Here is a 26,880-nt window from a genome sequence, read left to right as displayed (position 1 = left end):
GTCAACCACATAAGGGCTCTATTCTGTGAACAGGGTGACGGACTAAGTGACGGTAATTTACTTGTTAGCTGGGGACAGGAAATACATCAGTCATGGTGATGTTCTTACACTTTTGATCAAACTATGCTGAGTCTGGCATGTGGGAAGCTCCACATCCACTGCTAGGGGGTCTGTAAGAGTTAAAAAATAGTTTGTTTATGTGGCTGTGCTCATGTGGTAGTGATCCAAGGTGAGAGGCAATAACAGAGGCATAATGATTTTCTTTGTGCCACTGCCTTGTTGCAATACCTCAAAATTCCAAAGTGAGGAAAAGAAAATTGCTCAGACTTTATGGGTAACTGCAACAGCCTGTTTAACCTTGCATGCAGCTGGGACAGATGTTCACTGAATTCAGAGGCAGGTAGTGGTGGAAAGATATGACATCAATATATGAGGTATTGAATTCCACATTACCTGAGTCACTGCTGGCCCTTCGAGTTCAGATTAGCATTGATAAGGCAGTTGAGAATCTAGGAGACTCACTAATTCCTCTGAGCCAGATGGACTTATCTTTTCATTGGCCAGCTATGGTATTATTAAAAACATAAATAAAATATCCTGGTTATTCATAATGATAATGTTTACACGCATTGCAAAGATCTGGCGTCTTGCCTTATTTAATTTTAATTATTATTATTCAATACAATATTTCGATTAATATTTACACAAGTTGCCTAAAAAAAGAACATTTATATTTCAATTTACAAGCTACAGAGTAAGTAATTACAGAGGATGCATGCTTGCGTTGCACCCCCCATATCCTATATTGGAGTTTCCCTCTGGAATGTCAGGAATGCTGTCCTCCAAAGAAAAAGTGTCATCCTTTTGTAAACAAGGAAAGTCCAAACAATTAAGCAGAACACACGAGAAGCCAGAGTGTAGTTCAGCCATTTGACTGTTGAACAGACAAAAACTGGTCTTGACTGCAACTTAACTTAGACAGCTAAAACATTTTCGGGTTATTTTTAGCATCAATACACTCACTGATGGGTGGCACGGTGGTGCAGTGGTCAGCACTGTCACCTCACAGCAAGAAAGTTCCAGGGTACTGTGATCAAACTCAGGCACGGGATCTTTCTGTGTGGAGTTTGCATGTTCTCCCTGTGCCTGTGTTGGTTCTCTCTGGGTACTTCAGCTTCCTCCCACAGTCCAAAGACATGCCGTAGGTGTGACTGTGAGTGTGAATGGTTGTCTGTCAATATGTGTTGGCCCTGCGATGGAATGGTGACCTGTCCAGGGTGAACCCTGCCTCACGCCCAAAGGCTGCTGGGATAGGCTCCAGCCCCCCGGCCCTTAACAGGATAAGCGGTAGAAAATGGATGGACGGATGGACGGATGGTTGGACACTCACTGTTGACCTGTCACATCAACCCAATTTCAAATAGTTTTATATTTTAATCTAAAATGAGTACTTGGAAAAAGAAACTTTTTTATTCCTCATTTCACTGTTTCTTTCTAAACAGGGCGTTAGCTCGCTGCATAGCTACATGCCTGAAAACAAGAGTGGCGTGGTTAAGATCAACACAGCGGTACAGTGAAGTCAATATTCCTACATAGCCATTAGTATGGGTGTTACAATGATGGGTAGGCTAAGTTCTTCATTTTAATATTCTTCAATGTCCTCCACAGGAAGCCATTTCATAGTCTACACATGAAACTAGGACTGCAATTAAAATGAGATCATCCTTGGCTGTAAAATTAACCTTAAAAAGCTTTAGAATATTAACATTACTTGCAGTGGGCGCCTTGCTGCAGGAAATTGTTTCAGTTCTGAATAACTCCTTCAGAGACCTTGTATCAGCAGTGGTGGTTAAGTGGGGTGAACATGGACATCATCCAGACACAATACCCATCGACAGTCACGTCTTAATAGACTTGACTCCCACATTGCCCTCTGACCTGAGGCATCAGGCACATTGTTGAGCATTTGCTGTGCCTCTCCTTCCGTTTTATAAAACATGCATGAAGCACACAGCCCTCCAAGGTTAGTGCTGCTGATGGACACTATAATGAGCTGTAATGGGCTTGGACACTGGGAAATGAGGAGCAAACTACTTGAGTCAGCAAGTTGCCAGGTGGTATTCTGGCCAAAGCATAAACGGTAACAAATGGTAAAGGGTGAAAAAGAAGCTTAAAGACTCCTGTAGATGTGCAATATTTGAAATATTAAACACAATAATCTAAGTGTTCTCTGTAAAAGTGTCATTGAGTTCTACAAAAGCATTTATTAAATAAAAATGTTTTTTTATTTTATTTTCATGAAATAACTCCTTTATTCAAAGCGAACCAACTGCATTTTGCTTTGACACAGCTAGATGTTATCCCAATGTTAAACTACCAAGTAATATGATGATTTGCCCAAACTGTTTTGTGCCATGTAACCATCTTTAATAGAATTCGACAGAAGAGTCTCATCAAGAGGAGCAGCTACTGATTTATCACATCACCTGAGAGAGTTGATTTATTATTTACCAAATAGAAATTCAACAAAACTGAACGTGGGGATGCAGAGAGGAATGATGACACATAGGAAGTGTTGTCAAGCATATAGATGAAGTGGTCCATATACAGTATGACTACATTTTTGTTATGTGAATGGGGGGTGTTGGAAGGTATGTTTGTTTGTGTATGGGTAAATAATCATTGTCTATGTGTATAGCTATAAGTGCTTAAATGTAACCTATCTAATGCTGGGATCAGTACCACTTTCAGTACGTATTTTTTTTCTTCATCTAATTTAGTGTGATTCAAATAGTCTAAGTTTCATTCCATGTTTATGTTAAGTAATTTGTGTACTTCTCACATTTCCTTGAAAAACAATTAACAAAATGCCCCTTTACAAAAAAAAACTAAAAATGAGGAGAATTTGGGTTAAATTTGGTAGTCCCTTTTGGACCTTGTAGATTTTAAGCTACTGTGGTTTGTCTGACTGTGGTTTGACTTCTGTCATTTATTGTCATGGAATCCTTAGGTTTCATCTGTTGCATTGTTCCTCATTTCCCATTGTCTTTGGTTTCGTTATAAGCAATAGTCAGTTCCTGCTTTATTTTGACATTTACTTCCTACCTATGTCTTGGCTTGCTCTCTATTTCCTGTATTTGTCAGCTGACCATTTTTTTGTGTGTGATCAACCAGTCTCATTAGTTCATCAGTCTCTTTCAGTGTCAGCCAGTCACAATCCAGTCATCATAATCCTCCTATCATCTCCTTCCCTGCAGTCACATTTTCCCATCCGTCTCTTTTTGCATGATTAGTTCGGTTTGTATTTTAGTTTTGTTCTCTGTCTCTCCGTCATTTTGGTATCTTCTCAATCAATTGTTCATTTTTTTCTTGTGCCTGTTTTGTTCACCTGTCTGTTATTTTGCATTCTAGTGGTTATTTCTAAGTTTAATTTTGGTCATTTTGATGATATAATTATCTGTTACTCATTCACCAGCTCTTCAGTGTCACACACAACAGAACAGTCCAACCAGAAATGGACCCACCACAAATCAACAAGTTTGGGTTTTTTTTCAAAGCAGGTGGGAAAGGCCAGGCTGTCTAACTATTCCATGCGCTTCAGCAAATTTTCACACTCCCAAAGGGCCAGTTTCAAAATTTACCAAACACTCAGCCACATGGTTGAGCCACACACTAGGCTTTGAACGTGTCTTTCAATGGAAATATCCCAAAGCTCTCAATACTCTAATTGCCCCCAAGTTTATTTACTCCCTGGGCTAATCTTTTTTTCTCCCAACTTGGCTGCATTCTTTCAGGAAAGTGAATTCAATACAATTCCACAAAGATGTCTTGTCTGCTAGGCAGTGGTGATGCGTTCACATTGGAAAAACTCGACAAAGACTCATTCTGCTTCGAAGTTCAATAATTGGCTGACATTTGACTTTCAGTGTGGAGGAGTAACTGGAATGTGTCCTGATCATTTATCTAGAATCTGATAAGTATGGCTGAATCACACCACTGCCTCCAAAAACCTGAGGAATTTTTTAAAAAATAAATACAGCAAAAAAAGGTGAAGATTCCACTTTGTCCCTTTCTGGTAGTCAGGGAAAACAGAGATGCAATTGGTATTGGGTCCAATACTGTGAGCCAATACTGAATACACCGATGATAATATCTTGGGCATCTTTGGGGAGTTGTGAAATAATTTATACTGGATATTTAATCTGGATGAACTAAACAACACATTTTCCAACAAATAAATATCCATTTATATGACCTTCCGCTAATCAACTAAATTACTTGCAGATGATGCCACACAAAAGCTCTGAAGAGGATGGAAATATGCCAGCAATACCATGTGGTTGCTTTTGGCATGGTCTTGAGCAAAAGTGACACACTTCCTGTTTTAGGATTAACAAAATAAAATCAACAAAATACACAAAAAAGGCATTAAGGGGTGGCAGAAGCAATATACAACAGATATGGCTCCATCACACTAAGAATTTTTGTAAAACTCTGATGCAGTCACTTCCTGTTGTACTTTATCATTTTTATCCCAGCTTTCTCTTTGCTACTCCTGTCTGTTTAAAGCACAACATACACATTTTTCTTTGAATATCCACAGTAGCTGACAGTAGCACAAGATATTTTCCGGCAAAATACAACACAATTCCTATCCTAAATAATTAGTGACAATTTTATAGAACACTGGTATCCTCACTCACTGTACAACAGTTAGTTCGTCTTTCTTTAAACTGTAACCATGATACCTTAGTGAAGCAGTGGTTAGTCATTGTATATCTTGTGCATACCCTTGGTTCACAATTGTCTACTAGAATTTTATCTTTGGTTAATTACAGCACCATATTAATTTTTTTCCATTTTCCATATTTCACTTCCTAAGTTTTAGTTGGACGCTGTTGCTCTCTTTTATGCAACACATGTCTTCTCTTTTTCTGGATCAGTAAACCTGTGATCAACTTTGTGGTCTCTGTACAGAAGCTATGAACCGTAACTTAGCCAAATGTTTAACACCTGGCTTGACCGAGTTGCACCTTTTTATACTTGTTTGGCAAACATGCAAAGAGTAAAGCAGGATGAACTGATTATTGTAGCTAAGGCATCACATTTTCACTTATCCTGGGTATCTGAATACTGCTTTTGTACAGCAGCCCCTAATTATTTTGTTTACATTTGGTTCTTCTTAGTCAATTTAATGTAACACTACAATTAAGAAAAAATTGAAATACAGACTGAATGGCTATCTATTATCTGTTTTGTAGCTGATGCAAGAGACTAGTTAAGTGGCTGATATGAGATTAGCAGTATATCATATACATTCATCCAAAATTGCTTCTCACATCTTCTGGAACTCAATCCATAAAAACATTACCATATTCAATCCCTCAAAACTGTTTTCAGTCCTTAACTTCTCTTGACTTCCTTCTTGACTTTAATATCTATTTGAGTTTATATAAAAGTTCTATATATATTCCTTGAATTTTTTTCTAATTCTGTAATACAGATTTTCTTGATTTTAACTGTGAAAAATATACTCAGGTTATATATACTACAACAGGTTTTCATGAAACCAATTTACATGGCTTCCAAAACTCTCAGGGTTTGTTTATCCTTAGCTTCTCCAGCAATGGAAAATGTTATTTACTAGTTATATGACTTTACCAGGTTTTTCTAAACAGTAAAATTCCTGATTGTGTCAGTGTTATAACTGCTTATATATTAATTGCCAACTCAAGTTACAAATTTTGAAAGTGGCACTGAATGGACATAGTGTAGAAATAGTTGTCTGTGTGGGAGGTTCAAATTGTGGTGTCTGGAGTTTACCAGAGTGAGGCGATGAGTTGGGGGGGGTTCTGTCAGTTCCTTTTGTAGGAAAGCTTCTCATGAGCTGATTAGTCATATCCTTTCCTTTATTTGAATCAATCTCTTTTTATTCAAACAAAAACTCTTGTCTATTGTAAGAAAATTTCCAAATGGGCTCAAGTAGCTCACTCTTCCCATGTGGCCTTTCTTTGACTCGGCACCCCCTACAAACCTATATTAATACTTATGATAATCATTGAAAAGCTGGTACAAATCAGTATGAAACTTCTGCACTACAAATGTTTGATTTCAGAATTTCAGTAAGGATTTAAATGCTGCCTGATACAGAGACAACACTCAGGAAACTGAAAAATAACCTACCGATTACATGAGGACAAGCAAAAGTGTCACTTCCTGTTTTTTAGATCTTTATGTTGCAAGCTTTGACATCATTGACCACTGCCTTGAAACATCACCTTGGTATGCTAATGTAGGCTGACACTGGCAGGGGGATTCCCATGATGCACTGAGCTCCTCTCCTTTCTTTTTCCTTCTGATCTCTTTCTCACTCTCACTCTCTCTGTCTCACTTTCAGAAATGAAAAGAGCATAACAAGTGGTAAGAGTGTAAGAAATATCTGTCTTAAGACCAATAGCAACCACTATGGCACTGACCTCAAGGTTTTGCTCTCCAGCTCAAATCTGTTAATCCTTGAATCTGCCAAATTTGAAGATTTCCTGCAAGTAGATCCTATGTTTGTAAGAAAGGGATGATAGACAACCTGGAAAAATAATGCCCCACAGCTGTCACTGTTACATTGGCCAAAACAGTTTTTACTAATATACCATATATCCCAGGTGTGCCAAAGATTGATGTCAGATTATGAAGTGTGTTGCTACAAGGGCTGGGTGAGTAGTCTTTTTTTTTTCCAATTAGGATTTATCACCCCAACAAATATGAAAATTTGATAATCAAGATAAAACACCTATTGTGCAAAAGCCTGTTTCACAATAATGTTCTCATTCTGTCTTCTACCATAAATCCTGCGCACCCCTTTCCAGCAGTGCATTTTCACTCCTCCCTAAAAATTCGCTTTCAGCCAGACAGTGACATGTTCAGTTCAATTCTAGTCTATAAGAAATTTAAAACCAAATCAGCTATTTGGGACATTTTGGGTTCAAGGAGTCTGATGAGGAGCAACAACAAGCAAGCAAGCACGATATTTCCCCATGAAGAGTAACAGTGTTAAATGATCCTGATAGGAATTTCTGCTGTACTTGAGTACCAGTTAGATGCAGAAAAAACAGGGGGGGGGGGGGCATCTTCAGTCGCCATTTGTTTTTCTCTTTAGAGATATATTAATTCAAAAAGAAATGACTGTTTTGATCATTACATCCAATGTTTCTTCAACATAAGCATCTGAGATTATAATGACATAGACTGCCAGAGCTAAAGAAGCAGGCCAATGTCCCCCATTGGTTGTTGTCCAGAGTGTTTGCACAGTGTTTCCTGTGCCTGTATAAACATAAAGAGTCTCTCCACCCAAATGTCCTCAAGTATTTCACTGATATGGGCTCCTGAAGGCACTGTGCCTTAACACTAAACTAAAACACATACACTGGACCAATCCAGATGTGGATCCTCCTCGGTAATCAATACAGGACGAAAGTGTTGCTCAAGAAAAGGCTCTCAAGTATCAAACATGGGCTCATTCTCCAAACAAATGATGTATGGTTTTTCAGCATTTGTGCAACTGGAGTCAAATATCCTGCTAGAAGTCCCATTACCAAGACTGCTAATGAAAGATTGCGCTAATACACAACTGGCTAGTTGGTTTGGTTAATACAACAGTTGAAGCAGGTCATCAAGAACTGCAGTTACAGTCTATGTTGCCAAGATTGTAGTGACACTTTCGGAAAACTCAACAAAGACTCCTTCTGCTACAGCTGACATTTGACCTCCAGTGTGGAGGAGTAACTGGAATGTGACCTGATTACTTCTCCTGAATCTGATAAGTATGGCAGAATCCCACCACTGCTCCCAAAACCTGAGGAATTAAAAAAAAAAAAAAAAAAGTTTCTACTTCAATGTTTGTCCCTTTCTGGTAGTCACCAAAAACAGAGCTGCAATTGGTATCGTGTTCAATAATGTGAGCACATACTCAATACACCAATGATACTATCTTTGGGCATCTTTGGGAAACTGTGAAAAACTTTATATTGGCTATGTAATTTGTGTAAACAGGAAAAGGGTGTAGGAATACGATTTTGTCAGATTCATTATCCAGTTCTAATCATGTGTGGATATTAGGGATGCAAGATATTGGATTTCTGGACGATATCCAATATGCTGATATTTTAGAACTCATTAGGCCAAAAACCAACACTGATACCTGTATTTTTTCCCACCACACCTGATTGCAGATATCATCTACTTTCTTTAGTGGAATTAACATACAGAAGAATACTGCATACTCTTTATCATGTTGGCACGCTGGCAAATGCAGATATAAGACAAACCTGAAACTCATGTAAACATCGGTAATCTTTAAATATGCGAAATAAGAAAAACAATTCAATTTATGTTATGTAAAACATGTCACTTTTATTCATGACCATTTTTTTTAAACAAAACAATTACATTCTTGTAGCCTATCCTACTTAAAACAGACTGCTCTGCTCTGTGCAAACAAAATCACAAGAAGTTCAAAAAATATAATCAGCTCCAATCAAGTCAGAATACTATTAAGGGGGCTAGGTCCTCATTGCACTATTGTCTTAGCTACTAATAATGTGTAACAGAGTAGGTGATGTGCAAACAAAGGTAAAAGTGCCAAACAAAATCAACTTCAGTCCTCAGTGACATTGCAGCCTTTCTTTAAAGTCCAATGAACAAGGCTGAAAGACTGACAGACAAATTTTGGACAAAAATGAGCATCTCTGCCTAGCTCGAAAACATTAACTTTGGTGAACTATCATTAAAACACAGAACAGGAGCAAGTGTGCGGACAATTTATTATTTTCTCATCTCTGCCTTTTTGCAAGAGATGCGGCTTATCATCTTTTCATCGACCACATGGGTGGCAGCACTGAGCAATTGTTCACTGTCAACACTAGTGCTGGGCGCACTGAGGTACTTGCACGCTACACAGGCAAGAGCAGGGAAGCAAGCCTGGTTGGACTTCCAGTACTCCAAAGGAGTGGCATCTTAGGGAATGGTGGCTTCACCCAGGTATATGTGTACCTTTTTAAGAAGATGTTCTCTTCTATTCCACTGAGCTCTGCATCATATAAAAAGTTGAATTCCACCTGGTGGAGATGTGTTGTTGTAGCCCTTTAATGGGCATCCTGAGTTCATTCTGTAAATCTTCAAGTTGACTGCAGGCATGTTGCAAATACTTGAAGTGCCCGACTATTTTCTTCCCCACAGCCACAACATCTGCGATGCTGCGTTGAGACAACACACTCTCATTCACCGTGAGCTGTAGGGTGTGTGCCATGCAGGGCAAACTTTGCACGCCTAACTCTATCATTACCTTGGTCATGTTATGTGCATTGTCTCTCACCACAACGTGCAGTTTCTCCTTTGGGATTTTCCACCTTTTAAGCATGTCTTCAAAAGCTGATGTGATTGTAACTGCAGTGTGAGATCCTTGGCACTCTTGTGCATGAAGGACACCCTTTTCAAGTTCAAAGTTTTTGTCTGTCCATTGTGCTGTAAGGTTCAGCATGCTAACAGGGCAAATACTTGACATTCAAATGTCTGAGGTAAAACTCACCAACGTGACATCAGCAACGAGTTTTTCAATGTTGCTTGAAATGACCGCTGGCAACTCAGGCAAGGCTACATCAGAAAAATACCCCCGACTAGGGACCACGTAGCGATGCTCAATGTAGTCCAAAAGTCCATGGAATCCAACATCTTCAAAAAATGAAAATGGGTGGTTGTCCGGAACAATAGACTCCATCAGTTTCTGAGTGATGCCTTTTACTCTTGGGTGGTTGTGGCTGTATTTCCTGGTTTATTCCAAGAACTGGGGAAGAGACTGCAGGTGACCTGTTGTTTCTCATTTTCCTTCTTTACTGCCATAAACTCGTCGTAATGGAATGACAGTTTTTGAGATGGATAATTAAGTTTGTAGTGTTGAAAGACTTAGTAAGGGCTCCTCCTCACATCACCAACACTGAGCAGTCATTGCAAATAGCAGTTTTAACATCCGTTTCCAACACTTTGAAAAACTTCCACATGGCTGACATTTTGGCTCCTCTCTCTCCTCTGCTGAAGATAGACGCATGTCACTTAATTACGCCGCACTTTGGGCGACATCCTTAATACGCAGGGTTGATCAAGGAAGCAGAGCCTGTTATTTTATTGGTTAATTACAATTATATATTTTATTGGTTAATTATACTAGCAGATATCGGCAGAATTGGCCTATGTCTATTAAATAGTTCTATCTGATTGTAATTTCTGCTATACGTGAGTACCAGTTACCTTTAGAAAAAATTAGGGGGGGGCATCTTCAGTCGCCATTTGTTTTTCTCTTTAAAGATATATTAATCCAAAATGAAATGTCGGTTTTGATCATGACATCCAATGTATCTTCAACATAAGCATCTGAGATTATAATGACACAGACTGCCAGAGCTAAAGAAGCAGGCCAATGTCCCCTATTGGTTGTTGTCCAAAGTGTTTGCACAGGGTTTCCTGTGCCTGTATAAACATAAAGAGTCTCTCCACCCAAATGTCCTCAAGTATTTCGCTGAAGTGGGCTCCTGAAGGCATTTTGCCTTCACATTAAACTAAAACACATACACTGGATCAAACCAGAGGAGGATCCTCTTAAAATTGATAGATGCAGAACCAAAGTGTTGCTCAAGAAACGGTTCCCAAGTAATGAACATGGGCTCATTCTCCAAACAGATGACGTATGGTTTTTCAGCATATAGAAATAGAAATCTAGAAATATCTTTCTAGAAGTCCTATTACCAAGACTGCTAATGAAAGACTGCACTAGCACGCCACAGGCTAATTGGTTTGGTTAATACAACAGTTGAAGCAGGTCATCAAGAACTGCAATCAAGGTCTATGTTGCCAAGATTGAAGGGACACTTTAAGTTTCATAGTGATAGTGAACATGTTTGAAACACTTTTCCACTGCTATGGACTGCTACGTATTTTTAACAGGTGAGCGAGCCACCTTCTGAGTCTTCTACCCTTACAATATCATTTATAGAGCGAGATGCTGTGAGAGCCAATGAACACAGAAACACTAGGGATGCCTGTCATCCCCCAGAGAACATAAGCAGTCTTTCCCTCTCCAAAATGCAACAGATGGACATGGCAATGGAGCAAGGCTGTTACTTTATTAAGTAACAAGTTGGCAAGACACTGCAAATAAGAAAGGAATCTGGCCAATGAGTCTGGGCCCAGATGTATAATCCATGTCAAATCCGGTTCTTTTTCACTCTGAGACACGTGCTCCTGCCAGTCGGATGGAACAATAATAGCTCTTTCATGACTGCAGAGGCACAAATTGAAAAAAAAATTCTGGACGTTTTATTGTGAAATGCATATTTGCATTGATTTGATCTTTAGTATTTGCACTCCCTAAAACCTATCATAGGACCAATAAGACATGCTTATGTAAGCAAGAGCAAAATGTATGTGCGTACCGTCTTCTAAGTCCTAAGATTCAAAATGAAAGGGACTGAAATGTATATAGAACACAAAAAAACTTGTGATTTTATATGTGAAATAACTGAAAGTCACAAATTTATAAACTACAGTAACTTGTTTTTCTAAGCATGTCAAGTTTGGATGTGATGTCTCAAATGGCTGACAGTCAGTCAAGTAACACATGCTTATGTATGGGTGAGCTTTCTTAACAAGGGCCTATTCCTTTTGGTATTTTGAGCTATCATTTGGCTCTACAATGGGTATCTGGCTTTGCCATCATAAATCTGCTGAGTGTAAGATTACACCATTTTTTTAACACTGACTTAAATAAGCATCATTTGACCGAATCTTTCATAAGCTTGTCCAAATCAATTTTAAGTAAACCCATCAATTCTAATTCTATTTTTCATAATGCTGACTCAAATCTTTTGTGTTTGTTCGTTTTAGCATGTTGTGTTGGTTCAGTCTAGTTATCTCTCAAACCGGTAACACTGTGTCTTCTTTTTTTATTAAACAAGTTAAAATGTACTCCTGTGTGTGATTTTACCAAAACTCCTGTAACCATTCATTTCTGTTTTTAGCAGTAGTAGCAAACACTTTAGAGATACCGCGCTTCTTTAACCTAGCCATTCTTCAAAGGCACAGTCAATTAATTTATTCTATTTCATCATTCCACAACACTTATTTGGCATTCTGGTCTGCCATCAAGAATGTCAAGTCATGTAAATCTTATTTATATTGTGAAAATCATAATAGAAATCATATGTTTAGATGAAATTCCATCCATCCATCCATTTTCTACAGCTTATCCTGTTAAGGGTTGTGGGGGGCTGGAGCCTATCCCAGCTGCCTTAGGGCAAGAGGTGGGGTTCACCCTGGACAGGTCGCCAGTCCATCACAGGGCCAACACATATAGACAGACATCCATTCACTCTCACAGTCACACCTACATTCAATTTAGAGTATTGATCAGCCTAGTCTCCTCTTGATGTCTTTGGACTGAGGGAGGAAGCCAAGGTACCCTGAGAGAACCCACACAGGAACAGGGAGAACATGGAGACTCCACATGGAAAGACCCAGTGCTCCAGCCGGGGCTCCAACCACAACTTTCTTGCTATGAGGCGAAAGTGCTAACCACTGCAACACGGTGCTGCCACTTGGATGAAATTATATTGTATAATAGTTGGTGCAGCCACCATTTTTCAATATCAGCAAGTCATCGGTATCTGCAAACATTAGTTTTAAAAAAGGAATTATCAGCAATCAGCATGTAATACCTTCAAATGTAACAAGACCAGTTTTGACAGAAATATTATCAATTGGTGGGTTACTATGAGGCTTCAGAGGTGAGATGCCTTAGTTTTAGAAATGTTTGTTTGATCACTGGTTCCTGGAAATATTGGTGGATTTTACTTGCAGTTTTGTATCTAGAAATGGTTGATTTGCAGCAATGAAATCACAAGAATCTTAGTTTTCTGATTAAGTTAGTGCCAACAGTTGTTTACACAGCATACTGGGACTACCTGAGACCATCAGTTCATTTTGAAAAAGATTGCAGTGTCAGAAATTGGACTGCTGAGTTTGCACAATTCTAGTGTAATTCAGTCTGCAAGCACCATCAACAGGATGATCACGTAGGGAGGGACAAAAGTTATATAAAACATATAATACAGTATTTAATATTCTTGGCCACATGACAGAAGACTGTTAAGAGCCATTATGGATCGCTGAGGTGACTTCTTCCAGAACTCACAAGAAATCAACACACCTTCTTCATAAAAACTCAGTTTGTCATGTATTATTTGTGTTCTGATTCACCACCAAGTCAAAAACAAAAACAAAAACAATGAAGCAAAAAACTTTCGTCATTCATGACCTATTATTTCCTGTTCTGAATGAAAAAATAGTCAGGAAGGGGAGCGTGAGAAAACACAATTGAATCTTTTACCATCATTTCTATTCAGTTACAGGAGAGGCAAAGAAAACGAATACAAAAGTATCATGCAACACATTTGTTTTAACACAAATTTTTCAGGACTTCATGAAAAAGATCTCATATATGGATACAAAATGTTTCTTTCCACAAAATTAGTTCAAAAAGATTGTTAAATTTTTTTTGCTGTCAAATCGGCAAGCTAATATGAAAAATATTCAGGAACATAAATTAAAGTTCAGTAACATAAGTAAAATGTTGAAATCTAAATATGTTCAGTTAATTTACAATTACTTCAAAAATAAACACGACGCAAACACCACATTTTTACGACGTCGAACCTGTGTAATTGTCTACTTGATCCTTACCATGTATTTATGACTTGCAAACACAGAAATTAAGCTGCTATCTTTTATCACATATGCGCAATTGAATTATGCCATTGCAACTTCCATCCATCCGTTTTCTATATCGCTTATCCATTAAGGGTCACGGGGGAGAGGGGGCGGTTGGAGCCTATCCCAGCTGACATTGGGCGAGAGGTTCATCCTGGACAGGTTGCTAGTCCATCACAGTGCCATCAGGAGCAATTAGGGGTTCAGTATCTTACTCGAGGATACTTAAACATGGTCACCAGGGGAAGTGAGGATCGAACCAGCGACACTTCTGTTGCTAGACAGCCGTTCTACCTCTAAGCAATGCCGCCCAACACTGCAACTTCCCTTCTCTAAAATCTGAAGTTGTTAACAACACACTGGAGACATGACATGGTTCATAATGGATTTGTTCATTGAGGATAGGTTTAAATTGTATATTCATATGCAAATTGTAAGTCAGATTTTTTTTTTTCTACTGATGTATTCTCGATGATGAAGGATTTACATGAACAGCAGGATAAAATTACCGCATTAGACTTATTTCATTTCATTTATTTCATTTCATTTATTTATTTAAAGGACAGTGCACATTAATCAGCATTTCTGTAAGTATGCCAGCATTAGCCAGCAGGATATTTTCAACCGTAGTCCTTGTCCTTGGCAAGATGTGGAGCGAGGCACAGGGCGATTAATGAGAAGTAGTTATTTGCCGCTTTGACATGGGCTTGGATTGATGATTATGTGCTATTCCTAAATGACTGACAAGCACTTTCTTCAATTCTTCCTCCCTAATTGCTTTGTGGCTTTGTCTATTTTCATGATGAGCAAAGTTGCATTAGTAAGACAGAGGAAAACAACATGTCTGAAGCAAGAGTGTAGTGTCAAAGAAGTCAGGAGACACACATTTTTGAAGCTCTTGGCCAACTTCAGAAAAAACATAATTTTTTTGTCTGGGGTGCTTTTACTGGCACCAAAAATTTATGTGAAGACTTGCTGTTTAGGATATAAAGACACAGCTGAGTTATAAGGGGCTTAGTGTACACTTACGCTTTGTGCACCGCTGTGATCCCTGAGCTTTACTCCATCCATGACAGCACTGGCCTCCGCAGACATTCACCCTGCGCAAACATAACAAGCAAAACCAGACATGTAACTCAACAACAATAGAAAGGAACAGCTGTCTCTCTGTCTCTCTCCCGTCATGCTTCTCTCCTGTCGGCATCAGCAGTTTAAATTCTTGTCTACAAGGTTCAGGAGAGTTGAGGAGCAAGCCATGACATCAGCTCAAAGTTGACCTTAGACAACTGAACTTGGAACAAATGCACCAGTTGGACTATGAGACTATCAGATTATGTAGCCTAGATCTGCACTTGTGGTAGGCCTCTAAATATAAGTGTTAGGGCAGGAAATTTCTATCAAATCCATGTTGCTCAGATGTAATGTTGATACCGTGGCTGTTTCAGGTTCAACCAACCTGAGGACTCCTCAACATCATCTTAGTGCAACTTGAATATTTTGAGATATTAAAGACATAAAATGAGGAAGCACCATGAACTCCAACCACAGAGTAGGCCTGTTGGAATTGGAAAATTGTCATGAGACCATTCTGACAGTCATCGAAGAACATGCAGCCACCTATTGATTTAAATAGACAATGAATGTCGCTTAGAGCATTCTCATGGACACAGATAGAGTGCGCTGCATCTTCTCACAGAGCAACTACTCTGTTTTACAGTTATACAAAATATTTAATTTAACACAGCAGGAGTGCAGGTCCAGCAAAGCATTGGTTCAAATTTCACTAAAAATGAGGGAGCTGTGAAAGTTCCAGAGCTGATGATGCAAGTAGCTATTGATCATCTCATGTCCATACATTTTCAGCAACATACACAATAACTATCCGGTGGGATGTACAGACTTCATTACAGATCTTCAAGGTTGCCTGGGCAGTAAACAAAAACAGCAATAAATGTGCAAAAAAACAGACAATAAATGTGCCATACCACAACACTCCAACCAAATGAAACTCTTGTTCACCTGATAAGCTCTTTGTATTCCATTTTCTGACACCACTGCTTCAAATAATTATGTTTGAGATATCTAGAACTATAATGTTGATCTGTTGTAAGCTTCAGAACTCTGAAAATGTCATGGATTCAGGATAAGCTGAGTGTCATTTCAGTGATATAACTATCCGGTGAGATGTACAGACTTCATATATAGATATCTGGAATTAAATCTCTGACTGATGTGATAGATTTTTTTGAATAAAATAGACTAGACTAGATACACACACCAGTTGACTGATCCAAATGAATTAAACTGCATTTACAACTGTTGAGAGAAAGGCAGCTACAGATACCACCAGTAGAGGCTAAGATGTCTATACCTGTGCCAGAAGACTGTATTCTGTGTGATCCTTGATTCTACCTCAGAGTTTTACCTGCCAGCCTGAGCTAAGGAGAGTAGCACATGATTGTAACAACAGTGCAACACAAGGTTGTTGAGGAACAGGCTTGTTTATGGTATGAACAATGATCATATTCAGCAAAACAAGCTGAAACAAATAAAAAACAAATTTGATACTAAATAACAAATTTGAATTAGCATACCAGATCACTGAAGCTGCAGAAGCCGCAAGCAAAAATGCTAAAGACTTGCAGGATTGAGTAACATATTAGGTTGTGAATAAGAGTCTTAAAGAAAATGCAGATTAGAAGCTGAGATAATGTTACAGACATCATGAGAAGCAACACAGTTCAGCGGAATGCAGATTTAAAAGTGAAAAATGCCACTGTTGTAGGAGGATAGGGCATATTGCCAAGAGGTTCAGTGTCAGACCATATGACGAGACCTCAAGGAGACATAAAGACATCACAGACTCCACGAAAAAAAACTTCTTGGGATGAGACATGGTGCCAATATACACAGTTAACAAGAAGGGTTTCAGAGAATAATCGGCACGCTGGACAGAAGGTATCAGCTATTCTCCCAAAACTTTTTCTCCAATGTTGCTGTCCACAACTTTTACAACAAACACTGACATATGCGTGGCCATACACTTCATCTTGCCAATGGTAAATGAATTCTTTCTTCCATACATTGCCAGTCAATAATGAAGCCAATTTCTCCTGGTAAAAGAAAAAAACTGATAAAACTTTCCTTTATTTAAAAAAAAAATGTAATTGTATGTGATAAAGGGTCATAGTTATGAGATGAAAGTTGAAATGAGATTAGAAATAAGGAGTAAGACATAATTTGATGTAGCACATCATTATTATGAGATGATTATGAAGTAATCATAACTGAGCTCATAAGTAAACAAGATTTCTATGACAGTACTGTGCCAACTCTATTTAAACTACTATGTAATTATGACTTTCTATCTCATAATTGTGAATTTCTATGGAATATATTATTTAAAAGGTTCATGATACCATTAATTCATTTTTTATATTGTTATCGCAATATTGTTCACTGTACATCTAAATCAAATAGTGCAGCACTAGTTTGGGTGGCAGACGTTGAGGTAAAATATGCACAGAACAAGCAAACATGACACATGATGGTAGCGACAGGTTAGGGGCTGACTTCCCTAAGAAGAGAGTGGTAGAGCAAAATAAAGCTTAAGAGGGATAAACAGGAAAAATGAGAAGTTGACATTACAGTGCATGCCAACAAAGAATGAGGAAGTGGTTATGTACTTTTGGTCTGCGCATCATTCCGTTTTCCACGGGGGCCAAAGTAGACAAAGTGCTAGACAAGCCTTTGAACAGGAGCATATTGCTTCACAGTGCTGGTAAGGTGACGCTATATGGCAAAAACAACTGCCATAGTGCCTTCTCACTAGAGTTATGCCTGACCTTTATAACATCCTGGAGGGAGAAGTTCTCCTTTAACAGACTGGCCTTTGGAGTTTTATCAGTGCCTGAAAATTTTCAAAAGACAGCAGAGAGCCTTCTACAAGGCCTGACCCAGGTAGCTGTGTACGCTGACAACATTCTGCACTTGAGAATGCTGGATGAGGTTTCTTAAGCAGGAGTTGTTACAGTATACTATATATTCTTAAAACTGTTGGCTGTAGTCCTACAGATTTTTCAGGTTACATGATGGTCATCGGGTTAGGTTAAGGAATTAACGGACAAAATATGATAACCTGTTATACTTACCTGACTTGCTTGTAGTACAACACCACACCACAAGGGGGCATAAGATCACAGATGTGATAGTCCACATGCAAGTTCTTGAGAAGACCTGCTGAGTTCCAGTGGCTTATGGATGGTAATTTGTCACTATTAGAAAACATTATACTGCATCCAAAAGTTGCCGTCATTTTCCAAGGCAAGTTTCCAAATATATAGCTTGTAACTCTCTGGGTTGGGAACATAGATAGTAGTGCTATGTCTAGGACCATGTATTTTCGCATTATCCACCGAAAGATCAGTGTGCAATTGATATGGGTGCATTGATGAAACAGAAGCCCAGCCAAACTTCTGGCTGACAGGTGAAATACACTATACAGGGCAATAGTTTCCACATTTTGTTCCATAAAAGAAAAAACGTAATAGTTTTATTCATTGGTTTTATATTGGCTGGGGTTAAACTGAGAGTGCTTGTGAAATCAGAAAGCTCACAGCCGTTGATCATACATTGACTTTTTACAGACTTTTTCTTTTTGCAGAGCTTTATTTTATATTGTACGGATCCTAAATGTGCCTGAGAAAACAAAAGTGTGTGGGTGAATGTGCTTAAGTCAGAAAGGAATATTTCCTTACGTGTACAGAAAAGCATAATTCATGTAAGCTGATTATTCCTCCTCAATACTTTACTTTTTTCATTTTTTAATTCCATGGCAATTTAGAACATAATAATATTTTAAATTAACATTTCAATATTTTTGAACAATTAAACCCATTTAAATCCTTGGAATTTAACCACATATTGCCTTTCCATTTTTTCATCAGTTACAGAATTATATTTCTTTAACTGGGGAGCAATCATGCACAATCAGAGTGGGAGGTTCTGGTCATGAGAGTAAAAACGTCCAAATGTAATTTTAGGTAATTAGTAGAGCAGGACATCCAGAGACTTGCCAGGTCAGATGCAGTAATCCAAATACCAACATAATTATGCATCTGTTTTGGAAAGGAATCTCTAGAAGAATAGGGGTTGAATGCATGAATAAAGCCAGCAGACAGAGGTGGTTCGATTGGGGTTCAATGGGTTTGGTATTTGGACCCAGTTATGAGCATTTATTTATGAGTCACTGGGAATCCCGGTTCATTCGGGATGAAGAAGGCTGTTCTTTTATTGATGGTGCTTCTTGGATATAAGAATCACTGAACTGCTGGAAGTTAGAAATTATATCATTGGGACATAACTACCCTCAAATGTCCTACAGAATACAATAAGGACCAGATCAATTCCCAAGACTAGCATATTTCAGTGGGTCATAGCTGTATTAATCCACAGATTAGGATTAATGATGGGGATCACTAATCAATTCCCTTACCCAATAAATTCCCTTAAACAATAAGGAAGCTTATCACAAGTTTTGTTATCTTATGGTAACAAGATAAACCGACACGTTACAGTATTATATCCAACAAGTTAACAAAGCTCATTATCTGGATATAACAGGATTTCATTATCATGTCATAAAATCAGTTTTCTCCAGAGAGGGAGATAATTCTCTTGTAATAACAAGTTATTATCTTGAAATCACAAGATAACAAGTTTTGTTATTTAATGATAATCTCACTTTATTGTGTGATTATGAAGCTAGTTGTTTTAGGGCATGTTTCCACTGGCTCACTTCGGCTCGGTGCGTTTCCACTAGCACTGGGTACCGCATCAGCGTGGGTGGACTCACCGGCCAAGACTCACCGGCCGAGACTTCCCCGGCGTAATTTATGTGCGACACAACAACAACAACAACAACAACAATGGACGACATGGAGGCAGCGTTATGCCTGTTGCTCTGTCAGTGGTTTTTGCTCAAACTAAAAATAGGGGACGACACACAGGCAAGGCTTCAAGCAGTGAAACAGAACACCCAAGGGAAGTATGAAAAATTTACCAAGCGATCGACAAGTATTTCGCCGAGGGCAAGATGATACGAGGTAGACGACGTAAGCAGGTAAGTTATCTAGTCAGCGCCCCGCTATGTGTTTACGTCACATTTTAATCCCCGCTCGGCTCGCTTGGAACCCCAATGGAGCAGGGACCAAAATGGTAACGGTTAGTACCGTGTTGGGGCCAGTGGAAACGGGGCCAAACCGACTCAACCCCACCCGACCCGAAGTGATCCAGTGGAAATGCACCTTTAGATTAGATCTTGTTATTCCAAAATAATGGCATAAAAACTTCTATTGAAAATACAGTCACTTCCATAGTATTGTATAACTGATCTTGTAAATTATCCATTCATCAGTGCTTGGGTGTTTTTCTGACAGTAAAACAGACATCAACCCATGTGTCCAAACTGCTGGAAACATGGAAAAGTTTGGCAAAGAGCCAGAAACATTCAAATGGGTGGTCAAATTTCAAAATGATGACAACAGAGTTGGCAGTTTACAAAATCATCATTTTAAGCACCAGTAGAGGCAACTTTTTCCTCATGTATCATGGGTCTAAATTTCAAGGATTGCCAATAGGTGACAGTCCGCACACAAGTCCTGCTGTTTTTCAGCAGCATGCCTGTAACAAAGGCTGAAAAATGTTTGTATTGTAATAAAATTGGTACCGCACAGAAAGGCTTTACTTAAACAACCTGAAAGAAAACACTGTGCAAATGTTCACGTGTTGTGTCGGCCTTATTTTCACCACACATGTGGGGAATAGATAAACAATCAGATCTATAAAAAGCATCAGCAATGGCATTGGTAGCTATATAATCTTATCAGTTCCTGTCCTGAGGGACAGAACTAAACAATTACTGAGAGAATTTCCTTTTAGAGTCTGATAGTAAAAAAAACACAATGGAAAATTCTTGAGGTTCAGGTTGTTGAAAAAAAACCAACAATTCAATAGTTACCAATACCAGGAAAAGACCTAGTATTATGGGTAGGACCCGTGGGTCCAGGCCTGCCTATACAAGATTTATCTCCCCCAAGAGAAATAATTATTAAAATTCAGCTATTTTGCAATGCTGGCATGTAAAATACTTTGTTTTTATACTGGAGTGAAATTCAAAAAGAACTGGCTCTGTTTCTGTTGTGGGGCATAACTCTGTCCTCTGCTTCTGATCGTCTGACTGATTCTGAGTTAAAAACTGTGAGTGACAATGACATCACATTTATTATAATAAATGTGATGTCATTTTTTATAATGTGCATAATAAATGACATCACATTTATTATGCTGATTATAATAAATGACATCACATTTATTATAATCAGCATAATACTTCTGTTGTCTAATGCCGGGTAGCACATCCAAATACTTTAATTTGGACATGGATGCAAAAGTGTGCATAGCCACCAAGGAAAGCTCAAAGACATCAGGTTAACATTATGACGGGGGTCACTCGGCATGAGCAGCTACAGGACAAGGATCAGACACCACAAGCAGCTTGCTAACAGCAGTTACTTCAATGTATGGGGCACAAGCATTGACATTCTCATCTCACTAGCAAGTGTGTCAGCAGGGACAAATGCAGCCATCTGCTCTCAGCCTCCTACATCCTTGCTGTCCCTCAGAGCTTCTGGGGCCTTGGTCAAAGTTGTTACCACCAGCATCATCTTTGCCAGTCTTTCAATAACCATCACTAATTCATGATAGGATAAACAAAACTTTTCTGTGTCATCAGTTTTGAAGTATACAGTAAATACACTCTTCATTTAACGTATTTTTAAACTCCATAATATTGAACTATTCAATGTTAATCCATTGTTACATTAATAAGTCTAGAAAATATGAAACTATGGCTAATAAAAACCAAAGGCTCACCAAGTGCGTCACTCCTGCCACCAAGACTGCTACTGAAATTTGACAATTTCTCAAAACGATGAGATCAAAAAGAGTACATGGGAACTATCTGCTGTGATTCACTCGTAGAGAAACAGCCTAAAATGTACGCATACAGGTGCACTATTTCAGTTCTTGCGCTCTCAACATGGACTCTCTGCCACCATGGTAGCCATGATGCGTAGACATATCAACCCTTTAACAAACGTATAACAGCAAAATCATTAATCTCCACAACAAGCACCTGGACACCAAAGCTGCAAAGAAGTAGTGAAGATTGATGAGCTGCATATGCACTGACCTGATCCCAAGGTGCATAAACACTGGTCTGACCCGGTCTGTGTCCATCCCAGAGGAGAGAGGACCTGTCTCTCACAGTTTATCTGTAGCGATAAGCTCCAACAAAGCCCTGCATTAATGAAGTGCTCTTTCCTCTTGCCTGTAATTTATTGATTTACTTTGAGTAAATATGTCAATACAGTTGCAGTGGTATGCAAATCCAAGTCAAGATAGTCAGCTAATACAGAGAGGACACCATGATTTGTATACAACTGATGCAGCGTCCAGCTGTACACCAGTCCATTGTTTGACGTCAATCGAATGGTCGTTCGTCCAGAAAAGTGAATATCATGCATACAATGTTTTTCCTTTCTGTTAAGGATTTTTTTGATGAAAAAAATGACATCTGTATATTTGATACACAGTTATGTTGGCACACATTCATATGCCAATATGCCAGTAAGCATGTGTGCAAATAGACATTCAATTCTCTTACTTGTCTACAGTGTAAGAAATGACCTACATATTTTTTAGTACCATCTGGGTAACAAATGTGAAATCATAAATTTGATGACGTAAGTGTACAGAAACAAAGAAAGGCCTTCCTTTCAATTAATTTTTTCATGCCGGCATCTCATGATAACCCAATATCGACTAGATCTTGACAACAGAATAGTAACTATACACAACAATCTTGTTATCTCACAAAAAAACCAAGTAATTATTTTGCTATCATGAGATTATGAGCTTTGTTAACTTGTGATAATGAGATAACACCCCATTATCACAAGTTTCTTTATCTTGTTTCACAAGATAACAGAGCACGGTATTGACACAATATCCTGTTATCATGGGACATGTGACCGAAGGGTCATCTTAACCCCAACTGCACCTCTAGAACTGTGAAGTGGCCAGCAGATCAGACTGTGGTTGTACTCGGCAGCTTCCAGGTGTGAACGCGTGACTGCGAAAAACATGATCAGCCCACTACTGTAAAAGAGACTATCACTCTCAGTGAGATTCCCCTGTGAATAAATGAAGTTCAAAAAAATCAAAATAATGGCATAATAAGCAATGATGCAGGTCTAGCCCCTCTCAGCTTCCACAGATATGCTCAGCCACATATAACTTAAAGCTCATGGCATCTCCATGGCAGTTCTCAGTGGACGGTCTCTGAGTGGTAAATGCCCCAGACTCAGTTTGAGATGACAGATTCACTTACAGACTGTGCAGAGCGTTTCTCTTGACTGTTCTGTTTTTTTTTTGACCTGACATTTTCTTTAGATGTTTTTCGCCACTATAATCAAGTTACTGGAGAGAATATAAACAATCTCACAAAAGGTTGGTGTCAATGATGACATCCTCCATTTTTTTTCAAAACAGGTAGCTACTAGTCTGCTAAATTTGTAAGTCAGTGTTCACAAAAAATAAAACTGAACACAAAACATCTGTGAATGTTTATTAATCCTCATGAGCACACCCACTGATCGTAGCAATTCCAGTTGAATAAAGTGCAGTTATCTTGAAGTTACACCATTTATATCCTGATGTACCCGGGTCTTATGACAGCTCAACATATCTGCTGGGGAAATCCAACAAATTCCTTGCTCATGTCATGATCAGATATGTTGCTGATGGGGAAAATTTTCTGATAATGCAGATGTGAGTGCAAACATGGAAGAACCCCCAAAAAAAAAACTTTTTTGGGGCTTTGTGAATGTCTAGAGTTTTAATCTCTACCCTATCAACAATGTATTATCTGGAGGATAACAACATTCACATTTCATTAACACGAGAAACTTTAATGTCCGTATGCGGGTTTCATTATGTGGTCAAAAATTAATAAGCCTTTTTCCAGGTGTCACATTACATTGTGGTTCTGTCATCCGGTTGGTGCTCACGTCTGAGCCACCATTTGAAACACTTTGTGTGTGTTTACAAAACTGACTCTTACTGCCCCAATTGCAGCTTAGCCAGTGTGGCTGCATGATACTGTTTTTAGAAGATAGTTAGCACAAGCGTACCGTGCTATTTGTTTCCATAGACTGTATAAAACCAAGATTTGGCTGAAATGCATTTGTTTTAACAGCACTGAGCTGGGCAGGTGACAGGTGTGTTCTGGTATCATGCCAGAAAATTAAGCATGTCCACCTGGATGTCATGCATCACTGCTGAATGGAAGTGAAGCAAATAAATACCCATGACAATCAAAATCAGCGTGTCCTTTCCCACTGAAGAAAAAGCCAGATGTTAGCAGATGTTGATGTGTGTTAGTCCAGCGTGAAAGAGTAATTAGATAGTGTGAGGAGGAAGGAGAGAGGAGGCACTGCTCCTTAAGTCAATCCTGTACTAACTTTGTTTCGAAGTCACAAAGTAAACCTTAAGAATAATGGCACGAGTTAGCCATCATCTAATTCAGTTTGACTATGTCATCAGCATGACCAGAAACCAACATCAAACACTGTTCGGGCCCAACAGTTCTGACCCGCCAAGCTGGAGAGAACAAACACCTCTCAGATGAACACTGACAGCTCCAATTAGGTGTCACTAAGAAGTCACACTGGAGAAAACACCACCCCTACCACACTTTCAGAGGAAACCAAAAACATTAGATGGGGTGTAGTAATATGCCACTTTGGAATCCCTTCAAAAGATAATGTTGAGTAAGGTAACTTTATTTGATCCATGATAGAAGCTGCATTTTCATTCCCCACTGGCCTACATTCCTTCCCGACATCCGTCCAAGGTTTCTTACCCCGACAGCTTCAGAAGCTGCTTCTGCGGGTTCTGCTCCTGACCGCTGTGTCTGACCACCGGCTGCGGGGCGGACACCGCTTGAGTCCCCATCCTGCGGGTCCGGACCTGTCCTCCAAAGTTAGCGGTGAGCTCCACGTTGTAAGTGTGCGGCTGCCCCGCCGTGCCGTGACGCGTCGATATCGAGCTGACCCGCATCCCGCGGTCCGCTCCTGCTGACCCCGGCCCGGGCTGGAGAACGTACAGTCTCCTGAAGCCGCTCTGGCTCTGCTGTCGCTCCGCTGACACAAATATCGGGGAGAGCAACACACCGAAGGAAACTAAGAGGCCCCATCTAATCCAAGCCATATCCACAACTACCCGAAGTCAAGTAAGAAAAGTTTGAGGGGCGAGGTTACTTGGTGAAAAACTCCTTTTCTTAGAAAAACACTTTTATATTCCTGAGCATATTCCTGTGGACAGAACCCTCCAACACTGTATGATAATGCACCGAATAAGCTAACGTTACCGAGGAAAAAACGTTAACTTCCCTGCGACAACTCTGAAATATAATAGGGCATGTAAAGTAAAAAAGTTCCTGGCGTGTAGAAGTGAACGCTGCCCCGCTCTCTGGCTTCTTCTCGCATGGAGGGTCTCCGAGCTGCTGCGGGTCTCTCTCCGCCTGGTCAGAAGAGCCAGAGAACTCCAGGAAAGTTTCTCTGTTGGAGGTGAACAGTGTCAGAGGCAGCAGCCTGCCTCCAGAAGTGACGTCAGGAGGGGCAGTCTTCACACTAACCCCAAGTACGTTTGCCGGGACTTTATTGGGGCGAAGAGAGTCAGTGGACCCGACCCACGCTCTTATGCTGACGCACCTCATCCGCTTCATGTCCCACACATCCCCAGTGAGGGTCTGTTCAGTGAGTCTGACATTCCACTTTGAGTAAACTATGGCAAGGGTCTTGTGGGGACCGGGGACTCCCTGGGGTCCCTGAGGTTTTTCCAGTAGGTCCTCTGCAAAATGAGGAATTTAACTCACAGTCACTTTTAAAAAAGGTTTTTTGAGCATTTGACACATGAAATCTGGTCAGACATTTAACATGTGCCGTACTGGGGACAACCCTTTACCGTAATTTGTTACGTTAGGCAGTAACGGAGTCATATGGCGTGTTTTTTTCTTTTATGTTTATCATTACAGTTACTGTGTCCAGTATGCATTACCATCCGAAATGAACCCTCATGTTATTAATTTGCTTTGTTTTGCAATGATTAACAGATATCCAGAAGCTGACAGAAATATATGTAGTTACACATTATATGTACATTTATATACGTTTTCAAGTTGATCAATGCCATGGATGAATATAAAGCACTTCAATTTTTAATGCCTATTAATAAGAATCGAAGCACTTAATTTGATGAAAGTAACATACCAGTAAGAAATTATTGTACACAGACAGTAATATTTCAAAGTAACTTATTACTTTCAAATGAATGTAACTAATAAAATCTACTATATTGCATGTCTGGGGTAAACCACATGTACGTAATCGTAATACTTAAAGAAATATATTTTAGGTATCATTTTAAACACCTATTTTGCACCCAATTTTCCAATATTTTTTAGATAATTCCTTGCAAATGTACCTATGGAATTTTTCTCAATATATTTGAAAGGATTGGTTCTGTGAATACCACAAGTGGCCCAGGTTTGCAACAACAAACGTACTCTAAATGAAAGCCTTCAGCAGCAAATGTTTCTTATTACTTTATCTTTGCTTTATTCCAGGTGAATATCTTATTGAAGTATTTACAAATGTCATTGTCTTCAGTCAACAGATGTGTGGACCACAAACTCACATATGGCAACTTGGGCTTCTTTGCCAAGTGATCACAGTCTGCAAGAGGGCAGGACAGTGTGTCAGACATGATGCCGCTGCACAGGGGTCTAGAAGTCAAGTCAAGTCAATTTTATTTATATCGCGCCAAATCACAACAAAAGTTATCTCATGACACTTTACAGGTAGAGCAGGTCTAGTACCACACTCCTTCAATGAATTTACACCCAACAATTCTCCATCAGCAAGCACATCAGGCAACAGTGGCGATGAA

At 39.2% G+C, this 26,880-nt stretch overlaps 1 protein-coding gene across 5 annotated transcripts in view; it reads right to left on the bottom strand.

The window, feature by feature from the left end:
• Positions 1 to 25,458, bottom strand: part of ltbp1 (latent transforming growth factor beta binding protein 1) — a 133,864-nt gene extending 108,406 nt beyond the window's left edge. For all 5 annotated transcript variants that reach the window (XM_086179748.1, XM_086179749.1, XM_086179750.1 and 2 more), the window contains exons 1-2: positions 24,794 to 25,458; positions 14,839 to 14,909 (exon numbers count right to left, since the gene is read on the bottom strand). In XM_086179748.1, coding sequence (XP_086035874.1) covers positions 14,839 to 14,909; positions 24,794 to 25,140 — 418 coding nt within the window. In that variant the 5' untranslated portion in view covers positions 25,141 to 25,458. The remainder of the gene's footprint in view (positions 1 to 14,838; positions 14,910 to 24,793) is intronic.
• Positions 25,459 to 26,880: the final 1,422 nt, after the last annotated feature.

This window comes from Aulostomus chinensis, chromosome 16 (assembly GCF_037954235.1).
Source record: "Aulostomus chinensis isolate RoL2024-O1b breed Wild chromosome 16, RoL_Achi_v1.0, whole genome shotgun sequence".
In the NCBI taxonomy this organism is placed as follows: domain Eukaryota; kingdom Metazoa; phylum Chordata; class Actinopteri; order Syngnathiformes; family Aulostomidae; genus Aulostomus; species Aulostomus chinensis.
Note: the sequence above shows the minus strand (reverse complement) of the source record. Positions and strands in the feature narration are given on the sequence as shown.